The sequence below is a fragment of the Leptidea sinapis genome, chromosome 17 (assembly GCF_905404315.1).
Source record: "Leptidea sinapis chromosome 17, ilLepSina1.1, whole genome shotgun sequence".
NCBI lineage: Eukaryota > Metazoa > Arthropoda > Insecta > Lepidoptera > Pieridae > Leptidea > Leptidea sinapis.
Window position 1 is genome coordinate 4,899,117 of NC_066281.1, and position 26,117 is coordinate 4,925,233.

Sequence of the window (26,117 nt, forward strand, 5' to 3'; positions counted from 1 at the left end):
TGTGGACACCCCTACCATTTCGAGATACAGATCGACAATAGTAGAAGATAATATTAACTGTGTCCGCGCGCCTTTGCTTAAACCCATTTTATTTAAACGAGCAATTCTTATATATGGGCTGTAATCGTTAAGTGTGGCGATTATTCCGTAACTTATCTAATTACAGTTATCAAAAAACATTAAACTGACATGGAAAGTACGTTAGCTAATCAGTAAAAAATGTAATCAATACCTTTTATTAAATCAAACGAGAAGTATCCAAAATGTTGATTATTAAAAAGTCTTTAATACCATTTTACTCATTAGGTAACGTCCTTTCGATATCAGTTGAAAGTTTTATGATATCTGTAATAGTTACCTTATCGATTACATCCTGTATATTTTGCGCATCTCGAATTACCTCTACCGACTTCAGGTGATTCGACTGTTCTTATATCCCATATAATATGTGAGGACGAACCTGCTTCTCGGCCTCGTTCCACTTGAGCTCCTCCGCCATGATGTCCACGATACCGGGGAGCGCCTCGGCTGCAGCTTGCACGTTGAGGAAGGCGAGACGGAGTCGCCGCGCGATCATGTCAATGGCCGTGCATGCGTACTCGCGGACACCGTACCTAGTGGTACACAACCCTTATAATTTACACTAACTCGAAACTACTAATATCAAACACTCCGTGCCCGAATTTTTTTTTTTTGGTAAATTTATCTATACTTATAATATTATAAAGGTGATAGTTTGGCTGTTACTTAATCACGCCAGAGGGGCGGAATGGATCTCAATGTAATTATCAAATAATTTATTACTGAGCACCGTGACGTCAATCGTCAAACGGGAGCTACTGAAAATCAGTGCTGTGGCCAATTGTCACAGGAAATCAGAGTAGCATCCCTTTTGACTCACTCTGCCACACAGCTGCTACATATTTTGGAATTTTTTTTTTGTTGGTCTCAGTGAGTCATACATGTTTGTGCCGTTTGGTGTCGAGACACTTGGCCTTTCAAAATACTATCTTCGCGCCTCAATAAGGCAACTGGAAACCAAAGCGCTGGCATGGCTGGCTTAAATAATTGCGTGATTGAACCGGAAATATCAAACATGATCCTCACGGCAATGTCAGCTTTTCGTTTCTTTGAACAAAATTTTACATAAAATATTAAAATTTATGGTGTTCCTTTTATTTCCGATCCTATATTATACGATGAAGCCTTTCGATCGGTATGATAAAGCCACAGTATTTTTTTCCATTCCCGGTTCAATCGGGCAATTATTAAGAAAAACTATGAATGCAGTTTAAATTGTTTTTTAAATTAAAATAAAATATTTTTTCAGTAAAATGTTACATCTAGAATATTTAAGGTGTACCTGTATATGGACCTATATATTTTTTTATTTCATTTTAAATCACTGGTTACCTGATTTCTGCATCGATGTATGGGAACTCGGGGTGAACCTTTTTGCCGATAACGGGCCACCTCTTGCCAGTCATGGATGCCATCTTAGCAACAGCGAACGCCCGATCGCCGTATGACTTCGCCAAATGCTGGGCCACCTGGTCATTTTAACCGTGTTAATTGGCTTATAGTATTTGATTTACTATTAAAAGGATTAAATTTACTAAAAAAAAAATTATTACTCTTTGAGCAGGCATCTAATAATATTAAGAAAAATAAAAATTAAGTTACAACTCTTACATCTCTGAAAAGCAACTATACTCACAATCACGCTCGAATTGTCTGAAACAAAACTCTGCCTACGTGTCGACGACGCATAGGTTTCATTTAGTTATGTTTCGACCGCGCTTTAAATATCACGCCACGCAATGGCAAGTGTTCAGTGAAAAAATGTCCAAATAACAGCGTATCCAATCTTAAAAAGGATGGAGTGTCTTTTTTCAGGTAAGTGCCCCTTTAAATTTACAAAATTATGTAACTAACTTGACGTTTTTAATCATTTTGGTAAATAATTACAAATTAATTACTAAAACAAAATATTGATAATATGAGTTTCTAATGAGCGTATACTGACTTTGAACGTCACTGCAACGAAATAATGTGTTTATTTAAATTAATGTTTTTGTAGTGTGATCTGTATATCTGTTAATGTTAAAAGTCAATACGTATACACAACGCTACTTGGACATTTTTGACAACTTTTTAATAGGCGATTGTGAGTCTAGTTTATAGTATGCACAATGGTGCTAACTGATAAAATTTCGATATATTATTTTAGTTTTAGTTCTACAATTAAAAAGTAAATTTACCTCCATTTCCAAGCCGAAATCTTGCACCAGGCGAATATACATAGTAGGAGTCCAACCATGGGCACCTTCGATCAGGAAACCGTCCGTCTGGCATTCCTGGTAAAGCGGTTTTAAGCCAGCACCTTTTGGATGACAACAAAAACCAATAATGAATTTTGTAGTATTTTCTTTAAAAAAAAGTGTGTGTGTGTGTGTACTTATGTATGCACGCAAGAAGTTATACATCTTTGGCCTAACGAAGCAAAAATCATTGAAATGATTTATTCCTCGTGCTATTCTACGTTTTTAGAATACGGCTGTATGGCATTGAACCCTTTGCCTGTCTTATAATGGAGAAGAAAAAAGTAACAAATGACGAAAACGTCACAAAATTTTAGGAACCAACTTCACGCTGTTACTTTTGTTACAGTGATGCGCGCGCATCTTAAAATTTCACTCTCATCATTTGAATGACTATAAGCTTTACATAATCATTATACAGGGAATATACATTAGGGTTCTGTAGTTGCTGAAAAAAAGAATAAAATAAAATATGTAGACTCTTTTAGCGAGCATTGTAATGCAATATACAATAACTTCTTAAAAAGGGTCAGTTTTAACTATAAATATACAGGCACATGCAGCCTTTATAATTGGCGCATCGTAATGACAAGCAATGGTTTGCAGAATGATGTAAGGGCTACCCCGCAACCTCTTGATGGATGGCATGGAAGCCGTCCACCCAAAACTCAATGTACAATGTATGTAATGCTGTCAGATGTGGAAGCAAAATATATTTCAGGTTTTTTGTTTTTAACATTTTAGATAGATATTAATGATTTAAAAACAAAATGCATTGCATTTTTATTCTAAAAAAAATTAAAAATAATCAGCGTCTTTTTTTTGCAAATTGCTCAAATTGCAACCGCCCATTTTTGGGATATAGTTGTTTGCCCTTTATATAATTCTCTCTGAAGTACAACTAACTCTGTAAGTACATTACCAATTTGCTCTTTGATGAAATATTTATGTCCGTATGGTGACTGTATGGTTTAAATTCACAATTGACAAAAATATATTTCTTAGATCTTTCGCATACATAAGTTTCACTCAAAATACTAACAGTTGCAATGCATATGCCATAACTTTATTCTATACGGTGAAAAAACATCTGCCAGAGAAACCACAGAAACTTAATGGATAAACTTACTCATACTTCTATAAAATATTTTAAGAACTCATTAAAACTAATTTGAAGCTCACTCATGTCCCTGTTTTGTAACTTAATTGTATTTGTATGTTCCCTTATTTTCCGCGATACAGGCACGCCTAATGCGGAAAACGCTCCTAATTTTGTATTATGTATCCATTTTGTCAATAAATATATTTTTCATTTCATACTCGGAAAGTATTGTTGTTTTGATCTGATTATTGGGTAGAAAATGCTGCTTCCCTACATAGAGAGGGAAACACTAATACAAATTACTTCCCACCTAAGGGCCGGAATGAAATTTAAAAATAGAACTGTTCATCAAAATCTAATAAAAAAAAAGCTGCAGCCATGTGACTTTCTAAACAGCCAGTGTGAACTTAGCGGAAACTTCTTTGAGCGGAATAAGCCGCAACAATTACGCGGTGAGTTCCATTTTTAAAATTCAAAAAGTCGACATAAATTGTCCTAATTTGACAATTAAGTTTAAATAGCTACTACTAATATTATAACATATTATCTATGAATAGTTTAGATAAAAAAATTGTTTTATTTTCCTCATATTCGAAATGAAAAGTAGAGTGTTTAACACGGGTAAAAAACTCAATTCCTACTCGGACTATAGCCGCCCTCGCTGCGCTCGTCTAAATACCTCGGGAATTGATTCTTTCGACCCTCGTTTAACAATCTACTATTCTTTATTTCTTCTTTCAATAGTATACTAACTTTGAACGGCAGCGTCGATAGTCTCGGCAGCCATGGAGCGGTAGGTGGTCCACTTGCCTCCCGCGATGGTCACCAGTCCGGAGGGTGACACGTGCACGATGTGGTTGCGAGCCAGCGACTGGGTGTCCGGCTTGTTGGGATCTGACACCAGGGGCCGGATGCCAGACCAAGCGGAGAGCACGTCACCACGCCGAACTACATTAATTAAAACAATATTAGATTATTCAAATCAAAACAAATATATTTTATCTCGTAGCTCGATCAGAATGCTGATTTCCTTAGAGAAGAACTAGCAAGAAACTCTACTCTCTACTTTTCAAAACAGAATGGTATTACAGGTTCTTATTTTCAATTAAATTTACAAATGATTTCAATTACAATATATACAAAGTGATGCAACAAAATACACAGACGTCAATTACTAAATGCCTTACGGCCGTTCCCAATATTCAGTCTATCTCCTACTTGAGATAAAAATCGTAACTATCGTTGACTTTTCTGTCCCAATAAACTTATCGACGGTAGCTCACCTTATCCGTGCACGCTGCCTGTACATGGGACGACGTATATTGCAATTCACGTGTCCCCAATATAAGGCGATAAGAATGACTTATCGGGTATACTTAAAGTACAGTACTGTAGATGCATTAATCTACACATACCGTAAATAAGATAGAGGCATTATTAAGCGCTTAAATCGTTAATAAATACTATAGAAAATTAAAGGAGAAGAGGGTGGGGATGTCTATAAAAGAGACGATATCTCTGGCGTCGCCGATCATCCTTCCGATGTCACTAGTCCCAATTAGATAGCACCTTGTGTGCATTGTCCCAGCAGATAAGGGAGTGCCGCTTGCACTTTTCTCTCACCAAGAGGGGTCGCCTTCGATAAAGGCTTAGCGGGCGCATGTCCCAAAGCCAACAATGGATATCATGCATACCAACAGGCTGCGTTGGTATGCATGAGCATTCACCACCTCCCATCGTTCTCCCGGAGGGTAACCGTTTCTACTTTGCCTGGGCGCAAAATAAAAATGGCGCCGGCTCACTTCCGCTTCAACCGTTGATGGGTTAGGACGTTACTCTGTCCAAATTTTGTTCGAATATTAATTAGTCATTGTGTGATTATTCTTAGAAGCTATGCTAAATATTAATTTATTATGCTATTGAATTATTTTCTTTTTAGTTTTTCCAGTTCAATTATTTAGATGTTACATTTATTGTGAATTTTTAGTAGTACCTACTAAAATTTATTAAAAAAAAAACAAATCCCTTCGGTCTTATTTTCTAGAATACACTTATACCGACCATAACATAATAATAATAAAATGCCAAGAAAAGAAAGAACATTAGAATTTAGTAATGATAGTAGGTTTCATCTTATTGTCTAAAATATTATATAATTATAGTTATTGTAGAGTGGCAATGAGTTTCTTACTACTTCTTCTCATTAGCTCAACCCTTTACGAAGTAGCGGTAGATTCAATAAGAAAAATATGTTTTTTGGCATTTATAAGTGTCATTTCCGTGATCTACATGAATAAAGTGATTTTATTTATACTTAATTCAAATTTAAGACTTATGATTTTTCTCATGGATGCCATTGTCAGAACTGAACTACTCGGGAAGCACCAGCTATCAAATAAAAAAAGAATATTCAAAATCGGTTCACCCAGGCAAACCCAGTTTTAAGTTCTGAGATACGTAACAAACATAAAAATATACAGTCGAATTGAAAACCTCCCCCTTTTTTTGCTAGATATCTTCTAGTTACCTTCAACATCAGGGTTGAGATAGTTCCTGACTTCGGTGAGGATGAACTGGATCTCGTCTTCGGTGGGTTTCGGGCTGTGGGTAATGTCGCACGGGAGGTCGGTGGTGCCGGCAATGGTTCCCTTCAACCATGGAAGGAAGAAGATCACTCTGCCATCGGATGTGGAAGGATCTAGAAGACCCATGTGTTCGGGACTGCAAAATAAAGAAATTATGTATTTACCACATGGCTTCTTGATTAAAGGCGATAAGTGATTTCTAAGCTCTTCAACGGAACTTATAGGTATGCACAGCGTTGCCTTCATTTATTATTTTAAGTTATGTTATACTACTTCAATACGTATGTTTACTATTACTAAAAGTATAATTTTAAACATATGTAAATTTATACATCCAAATTATAAGGGTGCAAAAGCGTATTTTTTAAATTTGCCAAATGCATTAAAATTTATATCAATACTACTATTACTATGGAATTAACTGTTATATAATTTTGAAATAAGTTGGATATTTAAAAAAAAAATAGTTTATGACATATTTAGAAATAACTACAAAATCAACATAATATATGAACCATTAATTCCCTTTGATTCACAAATTAATTATGATGGGACGGCTACAGTAACTGTTTACTCCAAAATGTCACGAGGGGCTGCTGAAAACCAGTGTTGTGTTGGTGTCTTCTGCACTGACCAACAATATACTGAGTCAGCTATTTTTAACAGAGAATCGTGCGCCGCACAGTTATTTTTTTTATATTTTAATAATAATATTTGGTTTATCCTTTAATTTATTTAATGATTATTTTAAGATTTTTTTACCCATACTTGTATCTATGGATAGGTCTTCAAAAATGATATTGAGGTTTCTGATATCATTTTAATCTAATCTGAATAGTTTGAGGGACCGACACTTCCAAAGTGTAAATGTATGTCAAGTAGTAAAAGCTAATAAGAGAATGATAAAACTAAAAAAAATATATAAAAATAAAATTTAACAAAAAAACAACTGACTTCAAAAACACTATTCCAAAACAATCGATATAATATGCACTAAAAAGTATTAAAATAATTGCGTATTTTTATACAATCTAATTAATAAATCTAATTCTAGTTACGATAATTGTTATTTTTGGAATCGATGTCCTTCCGCCGCGACCCGCTCTCGCCTCCTCACGACTCAAGCACATCTCACCTATAACTATGTATGTAGTTACAAACCTATCTTGGACGCAATTATTTCAATACTTTTTAGTGCATATTATATCTATTGTTTTGGAATAGTGTTTTTGAAGTCGGTTGTTTTTTTGTTAATTTTTTTTTGATTTTTAGCGAATTTGAAGTACACTAGGTAAGAATTTGTCTAAATATGTGTAGCTATACTAAATTGTTCAATGCAGCAATGAACGTAAGCGCTTAATTGAAGAGTTCCGTTACTTTGCCATGGATTCCGTATTCAGAACCTAACCAAACTCTCACCAAACTATCTTTGAAGTATATCCTTTACAATAAAAAAAGAATCATCAAAATCGGTTGGCGCCATATTGCGTTATTCGTAAATTTATCATCCACTTTGCTATACGTATGTATAGCAAATTTAAGACTTTTATGGTTTTCTCATGGATGCCATGGTCAGATCTGGACCAAATTACAATGGGACCACATGGGATGTACCAGCTTTCAAATAAAAAAGAATTATCAAAATCGGTTCACCCAGTCGAAATTTTTTAGGTAACACACATAAAAAAAACATACCGACGAATTCGTCGGAACCTCCTCCTTTTTTGAAGTCGGTTAAAAATGATGTACATTACCATGCAAACTTGGTTTGAACGAAATCTAGTAATTATTTTTTTTTTACGTCATAAATAGTAAACTGCAATTTACCTTTCATTCAATCAACTCAAATGTTATTATTATTTCATCTTATTTTCTACATTTATATATATAACATATTTATTAAAACTAATATTACAAATAAAAATATATAGAGTCCCGCCGGCGTTGGTTCACGACAATTCCGCCGGTGGTTAGGGCGACAAACTGAGGAACTTATTATTATTATTATATAGCTTTTAAATTATGTTACTTGCTGCTGCGGAACCCTTCATGGGCGAGTCCGACTCGCACTTGGCCGCTTTTGTTGCTAATAAAGTGTTTTCTATTCTATTCTAAAAATATGCTATCAGGTTTTGCCTATCGAGTGGTTGGTGATTGTTGGTTATTGAAGACAGACAAAGGCGTCTAGTCAAAAGTAGAACAGGCTATATTACCTGTAGTATCCCGGTAGCACGATATGCACACCTGATGATGGACAGCAGATCTGCTTCACGCTCTGGTCATCCATTTGACGGATGGTGTCCGTAAACGGTCCAGTTGCATTAACAATGCACTTCGCCTTTACGTCCCATTCTTTGCCAGTCAACTCATCCTGAACATAAAATGGGATTAGATATTTAATACACTGTATTAAAAAATCCCTGTACGATAATTAACTACTAACACCACTAAAAAAAATCAAAAACACTTAAATTAAATGCTACTGCAAAAAGAAGATTGCATATTGAATCGATTCAAAAATGTTGATAACCCCTGACATACGCCTTAAGATATAGTACAGGATTTTACAGCCTGTATAGTCAGAGTTACATAATCTTTATTCAATTAAGCGTTTTTGAATCGTCACTGTGAATATTTCTTTTACGAAGAGCATACACGTAACTAAACGGCCACTTAAAATCAAATTGAGTACTTATAATGGCTTTAATATACATAGCAAATTAGTTTGGTAAGCTGCATCCAATATATGAGTCGTGTTCAAAGTTTAAAGCGTTCTAAATATCAAATATTTCATAAAAAGTAATGAGATATAAACTGTATAAATATAAATTACTAGCTGTCTCGACAGACGTTGTTCTGTAGATAATAAAAAAAATACTGTTTTATAAAAAATTGTCAATAATATTTCAAAACATCAAGAATTATTTCTGTTGTTGAAAATGAAATTGTTTCACAGCGGAACTCTCAAACCGTGCGTCACTAAATTCTCTCATAGAAAATATGTCCATACAAAACAAATATTGAAAATAAAAATAATTATGGGTCCCAAATCGAAATAAAAACTATCCTATCTCTCAAGTTGGACCAAACTGCACTCCATGAAGTAATCCCCATTAAAATCCGTTCATTGGTTTAGGAGTCCATCGTGGACAAACAACGTGTCACGGTGTCAAGAAAAATCGGTCGGTTTTTAAATAGTATTTCATTACAATAAAATTTATTAATGAAATAGCCTCAGGGCGGTCGCTTCATTCCCCCAATCTGAGGTATCATTAAGAAAGTAATTTATGTTATAGTAACCTTTATCACATAAAACGTTTTTTAACATTTTTTTTCTTCTTAACCTAGTTCTCTGATCTCTGTAATCTCTTCTCTTTTAATTTAGTTTTCTGTGATCATGTTGTCCCACAACGGACTTTCTAGCTCAACGTCATTAGCAGTGTTCTCGTGAAAGCGTTTGTCATGCTCACTAAAAATTCACTGCCTGTGGTGGTGTCGTGGCGAGGGTCGTTCCCTAAGATATGAATCCTACTAATATTATAAATGTGAAAGTTTGTATGTCTGGATGTATGTTTGTACTCCTTTAAAGCTAAAACTACTGAATGGATTTTGATGAAACTCTACAATAATATAGCTTACACACCAGAATAACACATAGGCTATAATTTTTAAAACTATAATGTTCCATTCCGAATAGCAAAATAATATAAAAACATTGCAAGGTTGATGAATAAATTAAATACTTTCTCTGTTTTAAATCTCTGGATCTACTGAAACGATTTTAAAATTTTTCTTATACATAGAGAGCCACATATTTTGTAAATTTCTTATGCTATATTATATTAGCCCGAATAATGAAAAGACTTTTTCGTGGTCGTGGTTGTCGGCTTTAAGTAAGTAAGTCTGAGAAAAAACAGTTAATCACTAAATATAATTTATATGGCAAAACAATGTTTGCCGGGTCAGCTAGTAGTAAGTATATAACAGAAGGTCACCTTGACTCTGGCTCCGCTCAGCTTGCCGGCCGTCTTATGTAGCTTGATGACAGACACGTGGTTGGCGATGGTAGCTCCGTGCCGGGCGGCTGTCAGTGCTATGGCCAGGTTCATACGGGCGTCGTCTTGTTGACCTTAAATATATCATGCACTGTTTTAAGCTCTGTTCAAACTGAGGCGAATAACGCGTGGGACGCGGGACGGAAGTCGCTCGCGCCCATTGTGTCAGCTAACTTGTATGGACGTGTTCAAATGGACGCGAGTAGTCGATTAAGTTGAAGCGAAACAAGAGCTGAACGCCCGACGGGTTTGTTTGATCTCACAATGCATGATGTTTCTCCACTGAAGAAGCAAAAACGACATGCGGGAAGTTGCGTCAGTTTGAGAGGCTAAGCGAGGGAGCGAATTACGCTAAAACGCGTCCCGCTTCCGCGCGTTATTCGCCTCAGTTTGAACAGGGCTTTAAGCTTTCACGGTAATTGACTGCACTTTGCCACAACACAAGTAAAAGAACAGTAGCGTTACTTAGCAGTCTCCTTGACATTTATTTCTGTCTGGTCGGAGCGCTAGGGTTGGTAAAAACAAAAAGGTAAAAACATACGGCGCGGCGCAGCTAATTTAACTCGGATAGCGAATAGTCTCGGGGGCGTACGGCGTGGCACTTAATAGGTTTGTCTTCTCAAGATTGCTTAGCGGCCGTGTAAATCGTGCGTATGTGTGCGTGCGTCGATTCGGCCGCTCTTGTATGAAGTTAATGTACTGTTCCGTATACAGTATTGTATTGTGACTTTGGTTCCTACGCCTTACTGGATGGCGCTTGCAACAGTGCCAACATAGCGGGTGGTAACGCCAATTGTCCAAATAACACACAACCTTTTCCTTAACCCCTTACACCTTTATCCCAGCAACTTAGCCGGTACAAGTTAAGAATAAACCGCGAGCCGCGACATCTATGGTCGTATGGCGTAACACACATTCCGTCAAGTAACCGCACGCGAAGGTTGAGCTCCCGCAACATTTAAGTATACATCCAGGAAATCCTCGCATTCCTGTCGATTTGCTGCCGTGAGATCGTAGTGATTTCTTCGTTAAGTGTCCCGCGATATATATATATATTGTGATTCGCCAGCACACTCAGGCGAATGTAGAAGAACCCAGGATCTTGCAGAAGAGGTGAGTACCGGCTATTCCCTTTACTTCAATGATTCCTGTTCTGTTCACCTGAGTACCCCTTTTTATTAATACAGTCCACTTTAAATTCCCTGGCGCAACCAGCGGGCTACAATCGAAAAAATAGCTACAATCGAAAGACAGCGACAGACTTATTGGAGAGGCAACCCTGTAAGTGACAGCTGAAGGTAGGCCTACCAAAAAGCAGCTTTAATGTTTTTATTTTAGTGGTGTGCATGAATACCATATTTTTTTAACATTTTTGCTTTTTATAATATTCCAAAAACGGAAACACAATTTTAAATGAATATAATATATTTTAGGCGTTTTATTACTAAAATCGTATTCTTGAATATTACTTTTCAGGTTGCCTCACCACTCAAGATCGCGTGATCGTCTTGCCCGTTTGCCCTTTCTTTTATAAAAAAATATCATAAATTCATACCGTCGTAGTAGACAATCCCACCGCACAAATTGTCCGACTTTAGCATGGGGAAAAGTTCTAGAGTGTTCTTCTTGGAGAGATAGTAGGAACTCTTGAGATTCCTGTCTCCCGCCACCAGATCGTACATCTTGATACCGAACCAGTAATAGGGGACTTGCCACCACCTGAAATAAAATATTAAAAAATTATCATCCCTTAAATAGCACTGTTTTATAAAAAAAAATTTGAAAAAAAACGGTCGCCTAAAACTTTTCTGCACAATCTTAAACAAAACAGGTTTTATGAATTCATTCAATTCATTAGAAACAACAGATTCCTAATTTAAAACTCCCATTTACTTTATATGTATAACTAATAGATGTCGCTATTATTTTGCCAGTGGCAACCCATTACTTTGCTTATGTTTTATTGACGTATATATATCTTAGATTGTTTATAGTTCAAGATAGACTATGACAGCTGTGAACACGTAGAAAAAATAGCGGCGAACTGTTAAACTCTATTTTCAGCAACACACAAAAAAAAGTGTCAAAAAAATCGCGAGATTAAGACCTATAGATTACTTTGCCCAGACTTTACTTACGTAAAACTAAGCTGAATGTGATAAAACGCGAACTTGACTTTATAAAACACGAACTTGACTTTTGCATTGGGCTATCTTAGCGTAATCTCAGCATGATTTCAGTTAACAAATCACTAGAAAAATGAAATCAAGATTATTAGATTATACTAAGCTTACACTAAACTAAGTTTAACGTAAGCAAAGTCTGAGCAATGACTAAGTACGCTCTATCTAGATCTCAGCCTGAGACGTAGCTAACAGCAAGAGGCTTTATTTAGACGTAAAAATTATCTAAGGTATAATAGATAGTTATATCTATGTGTAGATTTAATTTCCATCTTACCCCGAACCTTTAGGCCTAATTTGCACACAAAAAAAATTTCAAGAAAAAAAAACATGTTTTTATTATTTCGAGTTGTAGGTATACTGTTATTATTATAATAGCATTTATTAAATAAAGAGATTGATTCGTTAGGATGTGGGTATAATGGACGGATGCACGTATGCAGTTCAAGTTAAAAGGGGGAATTTATATACTAGTTCCAAACACTATGCAATCTCTACTAATATTATAAATGTGAATGTAATTTTGTTTGTTACGCTTTCACGACTAAACCACTGAACCTATTTTGATAAAATACAATGCAGAGATAGACTAGAGCTTAGGAAAGGCTACCTTTTATCGCAAAAAAAGTCTTGGTTGGAATAGGTGATAGAAGTTTGTATGGAAGTTCGTCACTATCGAAGATGACACCATGAAACATTGTATTTAAGCAATTGATAAGAAATATATAAATATGTCCTCTAGTATTTTTTGAAATTTCGACCTGTATGGGGATGAAAGTTCGTATGGAAATTCAAACAAAGTCACGCTTTCACACCTAACAATACAAATTCCGTTTTGTTTATATTTGGTACAAATCACGCAAAAATTGTTTATCCCATTGGCAACGTTATGTGCTCACGAGTATGAAAACCACAAAATCATTATTTAAAAGCAATGGAAAAACAAAAAAGTAGTTTATAAAAGTATATTAAAGTGAGCAATTCGTATTTATATTAACCGCATCAGTTTTTACGCTTATTATTTACAAACTATTTCAAAAAAATTAAAATACTTCCCAAAGTAATTATTCCACGCGGACGAAGTTTTCTTTTTATGAAAATAAGGGACGAGACGAGCAGGACGTTCAGCTGATGGTAATTGAAACACCCTACTCATTACAATGCAGTGCCGCTCAGGATTCTTGAAAAACCCAAATTTCTGAGCGGCACTACAATTGCGCTCGTCACCTTGGGACATAAGATGTTAAGTCTCATTTGCCGAGTAATTTCACTAGCTACGGCGCCCTTCAGACCGAAACACAGTAATGTTTATATATTACTGCTTCACGACAGAAATAGGCGCCGTTGTGGTACCCATAATCTATCCAATCTAAATCAGCTCGATCCATTTGACCGCGTGCAACGTAGAGCAGCTCGAATTGTCGGGGACTTGGCGTTGCGTAGAGACGTCGCTTCATTGTGTGTCTTCTACCGCATTTATCACGGGGAGTGTTCCGAAGAGCTGTTCAACCTGATTCCTGCCGCCGAATTTCACCTTCGTACGACACCCCACAAGTTACGAAGTCCTCCACAGTGCGGTTTTCAAGGAGCTTTCTTCCACGTACTACGAAGCTGTGGAATGAGCTTCCTTGTGCGGTGTTTCCGGGACGATACGACATGGGTACCTTCAAGAAAAGCGCGTACACCTTCCTTAAAGGCCGGCAACGCTCTTGTGATTCCTCTGGTGTTGCAAGAGAGTGTGGGCGGCGGTGATTACTTAACACCAGGTGACCCGTACGCTCGTTTGTCCTCGTATTCCATAAAAAAAAAATTACTAGTAATAAATAAGCAAAGGGCAATAAATTAAAAGACTGAAGATTGTAGAAGAATGGATGATAATAGCGACAAAAAGAGGCAGACACAAGTCTTTAGGACAAGCCTATAAAGAAGAAGAAGGTCGAAGTTGAGGGATCAGAATGGAACGGTTCAGTTCTGGATATTCAGATCTCAATATTACGTCTGACAAGTATGTAATATGTAAAGAAAAGTTATTTATTAATAAAATCTATTATTAATTAGAAAATAAATTTTAATCATAGTGACAATTCTTGACATTAACATTTTGTGTATGTACATTATTAGTATCATTATTAAATCCTATATAAATAACAATTAGAGTGAGAGAGCTGGAACCTACCACTGCCGTATGCGTGAGAGAAAGAGAAGCCAGACAGACTGGCGGCGTAACGCTTTACGTTACGAAACGGTTTACCCTCCCATAAGAAGTTATCACTTGAAAAAAATCTTAATACTTACTTATAGACTGGCAGCAGGATTGGCAAAGGTCGTGTGAGATGAGGAGCAACCTCCAGCATGTTGGCGCGTTCGTGGAGAGCCTCCTTCACCATCTTATACTGCTCGTAGTCCAGCTGCAGAATAGCTTTCTGGAGGTATCGCACACCTCCGTGGATCAGCTTGGTACTTCTGCTAGATGTGCCGCTAGCGAAGTCGTCGGCCTCCACCAGAGCCGTGCGCAAACCTGCAGATAAACCATCATAGGACCATTGTGGGGAAGAGTTTAAAAACCAATGCCGAGACGCTACGTAAACCTCCCTTAAAGGCCGGCAACGCTCCTGTGATTCCTCTGGTGTTGCAAGATAATGTGGGCGGCGGTGATCACTTAACACCAGGTGACCCGTACGCTCGTTTGTCCTCCTTTTCCATATAAAACAAAAAACAAACTTGGCCCCAAATATTTTTCGCAAAATGCATTCCTCAATCTCTTTATTTCTCGATACCTTATGAAAAAAAAATAAAAAGCTGGTTCTAGTTTACCACTTACAATATATAATAATAATAAATAAAGCCTTTTTTTATTTCATATCCTTAATATACGAGTATGTACATTTCAAATGTTGTTATTTAGTGTTAGTTTATATTTTTCTTAATATCTATATTATGTTAGTACGTGTTACGTATTTGTATGGGTTATATATTTATTTGATATGAACCCCTCCTCGGGTGAAGGCCTCCTCCAACTTTTTCCACGCGTCTCTGTCTTTACCCGTTATTTGCCAGTGGTTCCCGGCTATTTCCATTACTTCATCAGCCCACCTACTTTTCGGTCTGCCTACTCGTCGTTTTCCTTTAGGTCCCTTCCACTGCGTGATTCTGAGTGTCCACCTGCTGTCTTTATAGCGACTTACAATATATAACCACTTAGAACTGTAAAATGATGAAGGCCTCTTCCAAAGACTGGCATTTTGTTATATCCTGGGCCCTCTATCTAGGCCCAGCCGCTAGTTTATAAGGGTGTTAATGACTGACCTCTCCTCCTTTCGGCCGTTGGTCCCTTCTATTTGGTTGTTCGTGATGACTATGGCTGGCTATGTGGCCAGCCCATTTCCATTTGAGTATATGCTTTTTTTTTCTGATTATGGAGTGTTTTTTCTTAATTTACTCATACTTCATCATACTTCCTGATCTCTTTGCCTATGCATCGATATCTTATGAGTAGATTACTAACAGCACTTAATATATTTAATAAATTATTATTATTTTAAAGAGAAGTTATTAATTAAATTACTACATCCGGATCAGTCAGATGTTAGATGAGTTTGCAGTCGCGCCAGGTCTAGCACTACATTAGTCAGTACCTACGCTCATTGGTGGTGAGTTTAGACTTCAGCCGTTTTAATTATGAGATTGCTAGATGACGGTTGTGTTTTACAAAAATACTTATGGCAAAATCAATGAAATCAAACACCCTGACTAATAAAATATGGAATTCCTCGTGTGTCTGTAATTATTACACTGATTCTAGAAAATTTATTGAAGTAGGCGTTATTTTGCGAAAATCCATAATTATTATGCCTCGGATGCCTCGTGTAGAGGCGGAACACGTGTCGAATTGTTTGAAGACGAATATTGGCGGAATTAACACTCAAGAAAACTCAAAACATTTGGATACACTGATTCTAGCAACATGACAAAAGTGATGCTGCTGAGCTTGCTGACGAAACTGTTTACCTCGTGTTGTAGCATCGAGTGCGCAGCCGGCTCCTGTGGCTCCTCCGCCGATGATCAGCACGTCGTAAGTGTGGCCAGCCTGGAGATTGTTGATCTGGTCATTCCGTGAGGGCAGGACGCGCTTCTTTCGTTCCGTCTTAGCCGACACCGTCGCTGGTTTGTACCAGTGCTGAAATTGTTTACATGTTTGAATGAAATACTTCTTAAAAGGATAATTTACTGAAATACATATTGTAACAAGGAGTTCCTATTCGCACATAAGAACTCATTGTTATGCGGTTCACCGTAAAGTGGAATAGGAATTTATTTAAAATGTAAAATTTAAATGACGTGATTGAAAAACAATCGATATTGGGAGACATTTTACATCGTGAAGTTAAGTAAGAACGGTGGGCCTTCATCCTAATATTTAATATAAAATAAAATAATGTTTAATAAGATTTAATAAATATAATGTTATTTCCATAAATCAATAATATTTAAGAGAAAATATATTTTATCTCGCAACGATTTCACTTGTGAAGGAAGAGCTCACACTATACAATGTACACCATGTTGACATATTCCTGTTTCAAACGGATATGTAGTCAAATGCGGAGACACTACAATAAAATAAAAATCAAAAACCATTAGATTAAATGCTTGGTACAGTAAAAAGAACATTTTATTTTTAATGATGTCAAAAGCGTTGAGAACTCCTGACATATTAATTCTACCAGTAAACTAAGGTCATCGCCCTGAACTCGGTCCAATGGCGGATAGCTAGCATCAGCTGTGCGGCGAGTCAAACGATAAAGGCAGGGCGAGAGCGCATCTATATTACATAGAATCATATATGCTGTAAATTATCTAGTATATAATACGAATGGGATTCAAAATATTGCATTGAAATTTAAATTTGTTTAATTTGTTAATAAATTTATTACTTGGTCTTTTATAGTAAATTAAATGCCAAATTTAATATAAAAAAAATGATTACTTTTACCCTTAAGTTATTATTCTATCCCCTTGTAATGTAACACATCAAAATGGCAATTTAAGACATATACCGCCAGTTGCAGAAAGCATCCTCAAAGCACGGACGAGTAAAATAAGAAGGACTTCGTGTCACCTTACATAACAGTAAGGTACCAAAACAAGCCGGTAAACGTGTAAATACATAGCCCCACACATACACTTACACTAATACAAGCCGATCGGCCTCCATTATGAAATTTGCCATCGTCTGTGACAGTTTGCGTCGCAATAAAATATTTTGAAATGCAGTCGTGCGTTGTGAAAAAGTGTAAAAACAATACTATAAAAGTATGTAATGTATCTGGTATACCCCGTAACCGCACACACACTAGCATAAAGGTGCTTCACTTGATAATAACACGGCGCGGAGTACTTTTTTACTAGTCCGTGCCTCAGAGTTAATATTTCATTAAATATAATACCCCTTTTTTAATATATAATGTCACTTTCTTTTTCATTTTGACAGTCAAAGATAGCAAGTTATATAACGAAACATTAACTTAAGAATACTTATATGCTGACACTTTGACATATTTTATTGAAGATTGAAACATGGGCCTGGGCCTTATCTACGTGGAATGTGGATAGGTATAGCAATTTTATGATGTTTCTGAATATTCAAAACTCTCAAAAATTATGATGCTTATTGGCTAGTCTAGCTAAGAAAATACGGCAGTAAAAGTTCAAGCCTTCTTTATAAAATTGCCCTGGTTTTCATGTATGTTTTACCTAATCAACCAACCTACTTACATATTACTTGAATTATCTAACAGCGATGCCAAAATAATCTTCTTTAATTAAAAAAAAACATTAACATCATCGTATCATGAGAGAATTACGATACGGAGTTACGGGTCTGTACGATAACAGACAAATGCACCAAGAAAACATAAATCTGGTTAAAATAGCTCCAGCGATAAATTTAAATGCTCTTTAAAGTAGAATTACATAGTTATAAATTACTTTATACTCTTCACTTACATCCCAACACAGTGTTAGCGTAATTTATTTAAATTTCACGAAATGAGGCTTTTTGCAAATTAGGCTTCACACTAGTATTGATAGCGCGTGAGTTGAATGCAGTCGGGGCCTGAGGTAAAGAGCGGGATCATCTCCCCCCCGCTGTCCGCACACCTCGCCCCGCGCGTCTACAGTGTAGTGATGTGCCGTAGTCATCGCTTACAGTGCTATCGATTAATACTAATTTTGCGATCCCGTGTTATTTCTTTGATTTTAATAATCACCGATCCGAGTCTTTAAGTCCCGTTCCAAAACAAAATGAGTTTTTATTCATCGCCAAGCACGAAAAATGGCGAAAAATGTTTTAGACATATGTGTTGAAGAAAGGCAGAACAAAAATTTGAGATTTAATTATTAGGTTACAATGGTAAACTTGAATTTATCGACACACTCATAATTATGGCCATCGATTATAATTAGGTCACAGCACTATCGCATTCCTTAACTCTGCATTCAATTCGCGCGATATCTGTATGTGATATTCTAAATTTAAATTAATAATTTTCATCTGCCAGTATTTCACTGTATGACAATAATTAGTTTCCATATAAAGTTGGCGGGAAACAATGTATTAATGAAAAAAGGATGTCGCGTTACAAAAGTTGATACAAAATCTCTGAGAAAAATTTAAAATATACCACCACCTGGAATGGAATTTTTCGGCATTTTGACTTGAGTTTTGTATAAATTATTTATTTTTAATGCTGTTGCGGTCTCGCAACAAACCATAATAGTTCTTAGGAAATCATACAAATCGGAAATAAATATTTTTTAAAGAATAAATAGTAGTTAATAAAAACTAAAATCCACGCTTTTAATACAAAACCGAGCTAAAAAATTTAGCTGTACTGAACTGGTTTTTGTATATTTTATCTTTCTGTATGTATCGAGGCCAACGGTTCTATGCATTCACTGGACCAACGATACCAGTTTGAAAATAGTCAAATACATTGCCGCATTTACTCCAGTTGTTCAAAATATTTTTGGTCAATAAGCAGCAATGTAAAACATTTATTCAGCTCAGGCTACATAATGTTATGTTGAATTTAGAACCCGATTCGGACAGTAACAGTTTACACACGGCTAAGAAGAAATGTGTGCTTACCAGTGTAAAGACAGTTCAGACCAGTACAGACAGACAAAGACAGTTCTTTAAGCACACTTTTACCGTTCCGCTACCAGACTGCGAACGATATGTCCTTATATGTCTATAAAACGTCATTGGTGACAAACAATGATAATTGAACTCCTTGCAACCAATAGTTGTGGTTTATTTGCCTTATATCAGCTACCACTGCGATTTGGATTTTAGTTTACCTTCCTGCCATCCACTTATCACTTATGCCCTACCAATTATATAAAAAATAACAGATTGAATTCAGAAGATTTTCCTACGGGTTGACAATTACGACAATGACGTTTAGACGAATAACGCGTGCAAGAAAGAAGAACATATCTAAGGGAGATACAGGAATATAGGAAAGAAAAGTGAAGTATTGATACTGTAACCAGTGGGAGGATGCTCCCACTGGATGCACAGGATGCCGGCTAGATTATGGGTACCACAACGGCGCCTATTTCTGCCGTGAAGCAGTAATGTGTTAACATAGTAATGACCGAAACACAGTAGTGTTTCGGTCTGAAGGGCGCCGTAGCTAGTGAAATTACTGGGCAAATGAGACCTAACATCATATGTCTCAAATGCCACTCAGAATTATTGGGGTTTTTCAAGAATCCTGCGCGGCACTGCATTGTAATGGGCAGGGCGTATCAATTACCATCAGCTGTACGTCCTGCTCGTCTCGTCCCTTATTTTCACAAAAAAAAACAATTTTGATTGAAAAGTCGTAAACAAACAGCCACGCTTCGCAGTAGCTCCTTAACCCGAATTTCTACAATGAGAAATTAAACTATCTCACGCACACATTAACAATTCAAAATTGTGACGCATTATCGAGCAGTTAGGTCTACTATACGCTAGTTTATTGTAAGTTTATTTAAATCCACTCAATATCAATAATTATTAACAAAGTTATTCTGGTATTATTATTATTCACAAAATGAAAACAATTGAATTATTTGCCCTGGCTTCGTAAGCGGAAAACTAAGAGTAGATAATATTTATGATTATCACTTTTTTTAAACATTCACAAGTTAACCTAAGCCAAAATGTTTGAGTAGTTTTGGTGCATCACTTAACATATACCCCCTTATTCATAATAGTCTGCTAACTTAAAGCATTGCTAATTCTCACTCTGTCTTCTTCTATTGACCTAAGTCAGAATGAGAAAAAACACTCCTTAGCGGCTGTTTTAAGTTAGAGGACCATTATGAATAAGGGGGATAATGTATAAAATATAATGTAAAATGCTGAATCTTTAAATTTAGTTTAAAAAGAGCGACGCAATAAGTTCCTCGCCACTCCTTCTAATTAAATCTCAAGTTTGAGCAATTCACGCACACTAACACAAAGTGTCATACAATTCGCGAGTGTAAGACGTTGCTTGTCACACACACTAGACTAATATTCCTGGCTTTCTTTTATCGGTTGTCTAACAGCAAGAGACTATCTAGACGTATAAATTATCTAAGTGTCATTTTGAGTTAACATAAACATACTTACAGACAGACAAAAGAAAAAAAAAATGGTTTTTGGCTTCTGTCGCTGTTGTAAGGTGCCATATTAGTATGACTCCTGGCACCACATGCCGGCAAGATAATGGGTACCACAACGGCGCTTATTTCTACCGAGAAACAGTAATGTGGAAGCATTACTGTGTTTCGGTCTAAAGGGCGCCGTAGCTAGTGATGTTACCGCGCAAATGCGACTTGAGATCTTATGTCTCACGGTGACGAGCGCAGTTGTTGAGCGCAGAATTTTTGGATTTTTTCAATTATCTTGAGCGGCACTGCATTGTTATGGACAGGACGTATCAATTACCATCAGCTGAACGTCCTGCTCGTCTCGTGTCTTATTTTCATAAAAAAATACTATTATTATTCGGATGCTACCTCCACCCACACCATGCACCTACAAAATATGAAGATTTTGTTATTCGGTTATTATCGTTAAGCTAATCAAATCATCTTACAGCTGGAGAGTCATCTGCAGCCAGTGCCCAGGTCGCTAGCACTGCTCCAGTCACACCTGCAGTACATCCCAGCAGCAGTCTTCTTCGTGACATTTTCTGAAAATATAATAAAAGCACTTAGAAGCCACCCATTTGACGTCACACAAATTTTCTAGGACAGACGCAACTTTTTTTTTTACGGAAAAGGAGGAGAAACGAGCGGATCAAACCTAGTGTTAAGTGACAAGACGAGCAGGACGTTCAGCTGATGGTAATTGATACGCCCTGCCCATTACAATTCAGTGCCGCTCAGGATTCTTGAAAAACCCCAAAAATTCTGAACGGCATTACAACTGCGCTCGTCACCTTGAGACATAGGATGTTATGTTTCATTTGCCCAGTAACTTCACTAGCTACGGCGCCCTTCAGACCGAAACACAGTAATGCTTACACATTACTGCTTCACGGCAGAAATAGGCGCCGTTGTGGTACTCATAATCTAGCCTGCATCCTGTGCAAAGGAGCCGCCCACTGGTGAAGACCATCCCAAGAAAAGTGCTCAACGTCACCAAAGAAGTTTGCAATTCAAAAATCAACTTTCATCCATAAATTCATCGACTGTCTTACGAATTTTTGATTAGGCCACGTGTCCTGACGCGAGTTTAACATTTAATAACCATCCCAAGAAAAGTGCTCAACGCAGCTAAAGATGTATTTCACTTCTAAAATCAACTTTCATTCATAATTTCAACGACTGTCTTACGAATTTTCAATCAGGCCACGTGTACTGACGCGAGTTTAACATTTTATATAATCATCCCAAGAAAAGTGCTCAACGTAGCTTAAGATGTATTTCACTTCAAAAATCAACATTCATTCATAATTTCAACGACAGTCTTACGAATTTTCAATCAGGCCACGTGTACTGACGCGAGTTTAACATTTTATATAATCATCCCAAGAAAAGTGCTCAACGCAGCAAGAATTGTTTCCCTTCAAAAATCAACTTTCATCCATAATTTCAACGACTGTCTTACGAGTTTTTGATCAGGCCACGTGTCCTGACGCGAGTTAAACATTTTATACCATCCCAAGAAAAGTGCTCAAGTTTTCTCTTGAAATATATTTGAATTGATCAATATTCACTAATTCATATCAGCTATAAAGCGATGGCAATAATCGTGACAGTTTGAAGCCGATATGTTATAACGACTCACAATCTCGCGTTAATATTTCATGCAAAATTTTAAAAAAATCTGTCGAATAGTTATTGCGTCCGACGCTACACATACAGCCGAACAGACAGACAGTTAAACAGACAAATGAAAATAGTTATAAAATACTTTTTGCCTGCGATTTTTTGTTGAAAACACAACAAGTTCTCTTTAAATGTAGTTTTTGCTTTGTTTTATTACTGATAGAGATGGATACTTATATATATATATACGTAAGGTAAAGTTATAGTAAGTATATGTACTTATAATAAGTAACAAATATGGATAGTTAAGAATAGTTATTATTCTAAATAGTAATAACATGTTGCTAAGGACAATCAAGCCTACCTGATGTCGAACAGACTTCAAAATTTTACAGAGACAATTATGTTTTTAGTGTGACTTTGCTTCAAAAATTATGAAAATATTTTTTAGTCGAAGTTAACTATGCCCTGTGCTGGATATGGAAGTCCCAGACCCAAGGGTGTCGACGTGTGTTGTGTAAGAGGCGACATTAAGTAGTTAAGTAAGTACATTTCCCAGTGGGAGGCTTCTTTGACCAGGATGCCGGCTAGATTACCTATGGGTACAACAGCGCCTTTATCTGCCGTGAAGCAGTAATGTGTGAGCATTACTGTTTCGGTCTGAAGGTCACCGTAGCTAGTGAAATTACTGGGCAAATGAGACTTAGCATATTATGTCTCAAAGTGACGAGCGCAATTGTAATGCCGCTCAGAATTTTTGGGATTTTCAAGAATTCTAAGCGGCATCGCATCGTAATGGCCAGGGCGTATCATATCCATCAGCTGAACTTCCTGCTCGCCTCGTCCCTTATTGTCTTTTTTGGGGTATAAAAAATAGATGACAACCGATTCTCAGACCTACCAAATATTAAATCGTACATAAAATCTACCAAGCATAGGTAGCTAAAATTAAGTTGTTTTTTACCTCCGGAGAAAGTTTAAACGATATAAAGATTCTAATTAGTTATTCATTTTAAACTATTCTTTCAATTTGATTTATAAACGACGGGGGACGACACATCAAAGGAAAAACAAAATTGTTGTTTTTTTTTAATTCCGAACATTTTCATATTTACATTTATTATTTATTTCATTTTCATTTATATATTTTTTTCACCTTTTAAACCTTTGTCTGGACTTCCACAAATAATTCAAGACCAAAATTATCCAAATCGGTCCAGCCGTTCTCGAGTTTTAGCGAGACTAACGAACAGCAATTCATTTTTATATATATCTAAGATATATATATACTTTATAGATTTACAATTTTTAAACTAAGCGTACCGGCATTTACTTTTATATTTAAGTTATAAAATTGTTTTCTCTAAAATTGAATTTGTAAATTCTTATAAGAAAATAAATTCTTTAACCGTTAACTGCTAGTTTTACAGAGGTATTGTGACCTATTTCATCAACTAAGGGGGATTCGCAATAGAACTAGCAAATACTTTCAGTTATAATTCACTTTTTTTTATGGTAAAGGAGGACAAACGAGCGTACGGGTCACCTGGAATCACAAGAGCGTTGCCGGCCTTTAAGGAATGTGTACGCGCTTTTTTTGAAGGTACCCATGTCGTATCGTCCCGGAAACACCGCACAAGGAAGCTCATTCCACAGCTTTGTAGTACGTGGAAGAAAGCTCCTTGAAAACCGCACTGTGGAGGACCGCCACACATCCAGATGGTGAGGATGATATCCTAACTTGTGGCGTGTCGTGCGAAGGTGGAATTCGGCGGCAGGAATCAAGTTAAACAGCTCTTCGGAACATTCCCCGTGATAAATGCGGTAAACTAAACATAAATCGCCATTATTTATTTATTCCATTGTATTTTTTTTAATTTATGACATACTTGCAGGGTCGTCATGTAAGGTTGGGCGGTCAGGTTGAAATAATAGAGTCGGCAGTATTGGTCTACGCTGCGCTCCAACTAGATACCTCACTACCTAAGAACAATAGCCTTTTTTATTGCGAAAACTATAAGATGCTTATGTGTGTCTGTGGCGTCTTGACACTCAATGGTATCTTTCAAATTTTGTAACATACGCTTCGTGTTATTTTACATTTATATCAATAAAATACAAAATACTTACTGATGATATATTGTGATCCCAGTGTCTTTCTTATTTCTTCTAGTATTTATTTTTATTTCATTTACAAAGTTTTACTATTTTAGTTTCAATTATTACCAAAGTTTAACAGAACATGTGGCACGTCAACATCACACATTGTTCGAGACTGACTCGAGTACGCCCACTTGGGTATAATATTAGTTGCCGCACTTTGCGACTACGCCTGCGGTATCTAGTTAGAGCGCAGCGGAGACCAATCCTCAATCTAAGATTATTTAATTCGTGTTAATTCCGCCAATATTTGTTTTTAAACAATTCGACACGTGTTTCGCCTCTACACTAGGCATCCTCAGGACGTGTTGTCTCGCCAAAATCTGGCACGAGACCGAATTAAATGAGCCGGAAGCCGCTCTTTTATACCCTCGTCCCATGAAATGACGCACTGTGATTGGTCGGCTGTTGTGACGTATTACCCCCGGAAGAGATACGTAACAAAGGTGATGGGACTAAATTTGTTTGTTCATTCAACAATATAAACATGTTATTTTTGTGTTTTATTATTTCTAATTGCTCTAACACATTTAAGCGAAATCCTTTTTCACATGTATGTAAAATATTAAATTTATTATGAGTGAGTGATCTGTATCAATTAAATGTTTCGCGAAGTGTGATTTTTTTTTCCATATACTCATCAATCACACTTCGATATGATATACTCATCTTGATCAATCTGTATTTTATCTTTTTCTGAAATGGGTTACTCTATAAATATAATTGATAGAACGTAATGCGGTGATAGCTGGTGTAGTAATATATATATAATCAGTGTGATAATATCACTAATAATAATGATATTGCATCACGCGTTCACTGTCACGGTCTCGTCATTGACTAATATAAACGGCTGATTCTACTATTGCGGTCAAGAACTAACGACTTTTACTGTACTTGTCAGGGGCGTAGCTACCGCCGTATCAATTATTACTACGGGGCTCCGGGCAACGGGGGGCTCCCGACGTGCGTAGGCAAGGAGAGTATATATTTTACCAGTGGGAGGCTCCTTTGAACAGGATGGCTCATATACCTCAACGGCGCCTATTTCTGCCGTGAAGCAGTAATTTGTGAGGATCACTGTGTTTCGGTCTGAAGGGCGCCGTAGCTAGTGAATTTACTGGGCAAATGAGACTTAACATCTTGTGTCTCAAGGTGACGAGCGCAGTTGTAGTGCCACTCAGAATTTTTGGGGTTTTTTAGGAATCCTGAGCGGCACGGCATTATAATAGGCAGGGCGTATCGATTACCAACTGAACGTCCTGCTCGTCTCGTCGTTTACTGTCATAAAAAAAGAAAAAAAAATTAATTTGAATTGTCTGTAAAAAAGTTTCGAAAAAGTTACAGATACATAATTATTATGATGAATAAAATATATTTCTTTTAATTTTATGCAA

At 36.6% G+C, this 26,117-nt stretch overlaps 1 protein-coding gene across 2 annotated transcripts in view; it reads right to left on the reverse strand.

The window, feature by feature from the left end:
* LOC126969214 (glycerol-3-phosphate dehydrogenase, mitochondrial) overlaps nucleotides 1–26,117 on the reverse strand; it is a 45,614-nt gene that overhangs the window by 8,946 nt on the left and 10,551 nt on the right. For both annotated transcript variants that reach the window (XM_050814550.1, XM_050814548.1), the window contains 11 exons: nucleotides 21,384–21,479; nucleotides 16,255–16,423; nucleotides 14,542–14,764; nucleotides 11,619–11,782; nucleotides 10,004–10,137; nucleotides 8,222–8,379; nucleotides 5,951–6,144; nucleotides 4,177–4,371; nucleotides 2,262–2,383; nucleotides 1,414–1,550; nucleotides 461–614 (listed from right to left, as the gene is read on the reverse strand). In XM_050814550.1, coding sequence (XP_050670507.1) covers nucleotides 461–614; nucleotides 1,414–1,550; nucleotides 2,262–2,383; nucleotides 4,177–4,371; nucleotides 5,951–6,144; nucleotides 8,222–8,379; nucleotides 10,004–10,137; nucleotides 11,619–11,782; nucleotides 14,542–14,764; nucleotides 16,255–16,423; nucleotides 21,384–21,476 — 1,743 coding nt within the window. In that variant the 5' untranslated portion in view covers nucleotides 21,477–21,479. Of the gene's footprint in view, nucleotides 1–460; nucleotides 615–1,413; nucleotides 1,551–2,261; nucleotides 2,384–4,176; nucleotides 4,372–5,950; nucleotides 6,145–8,221; nucleotides 8,380–10,003; nucleotides 10,138–11,618; nucleotides 11,783–14,541; nucleotides 14,765–16,254; nucleotides 16,424–21,383; nucleotides 21,480–26,117 lie in introns of those variants that run through there.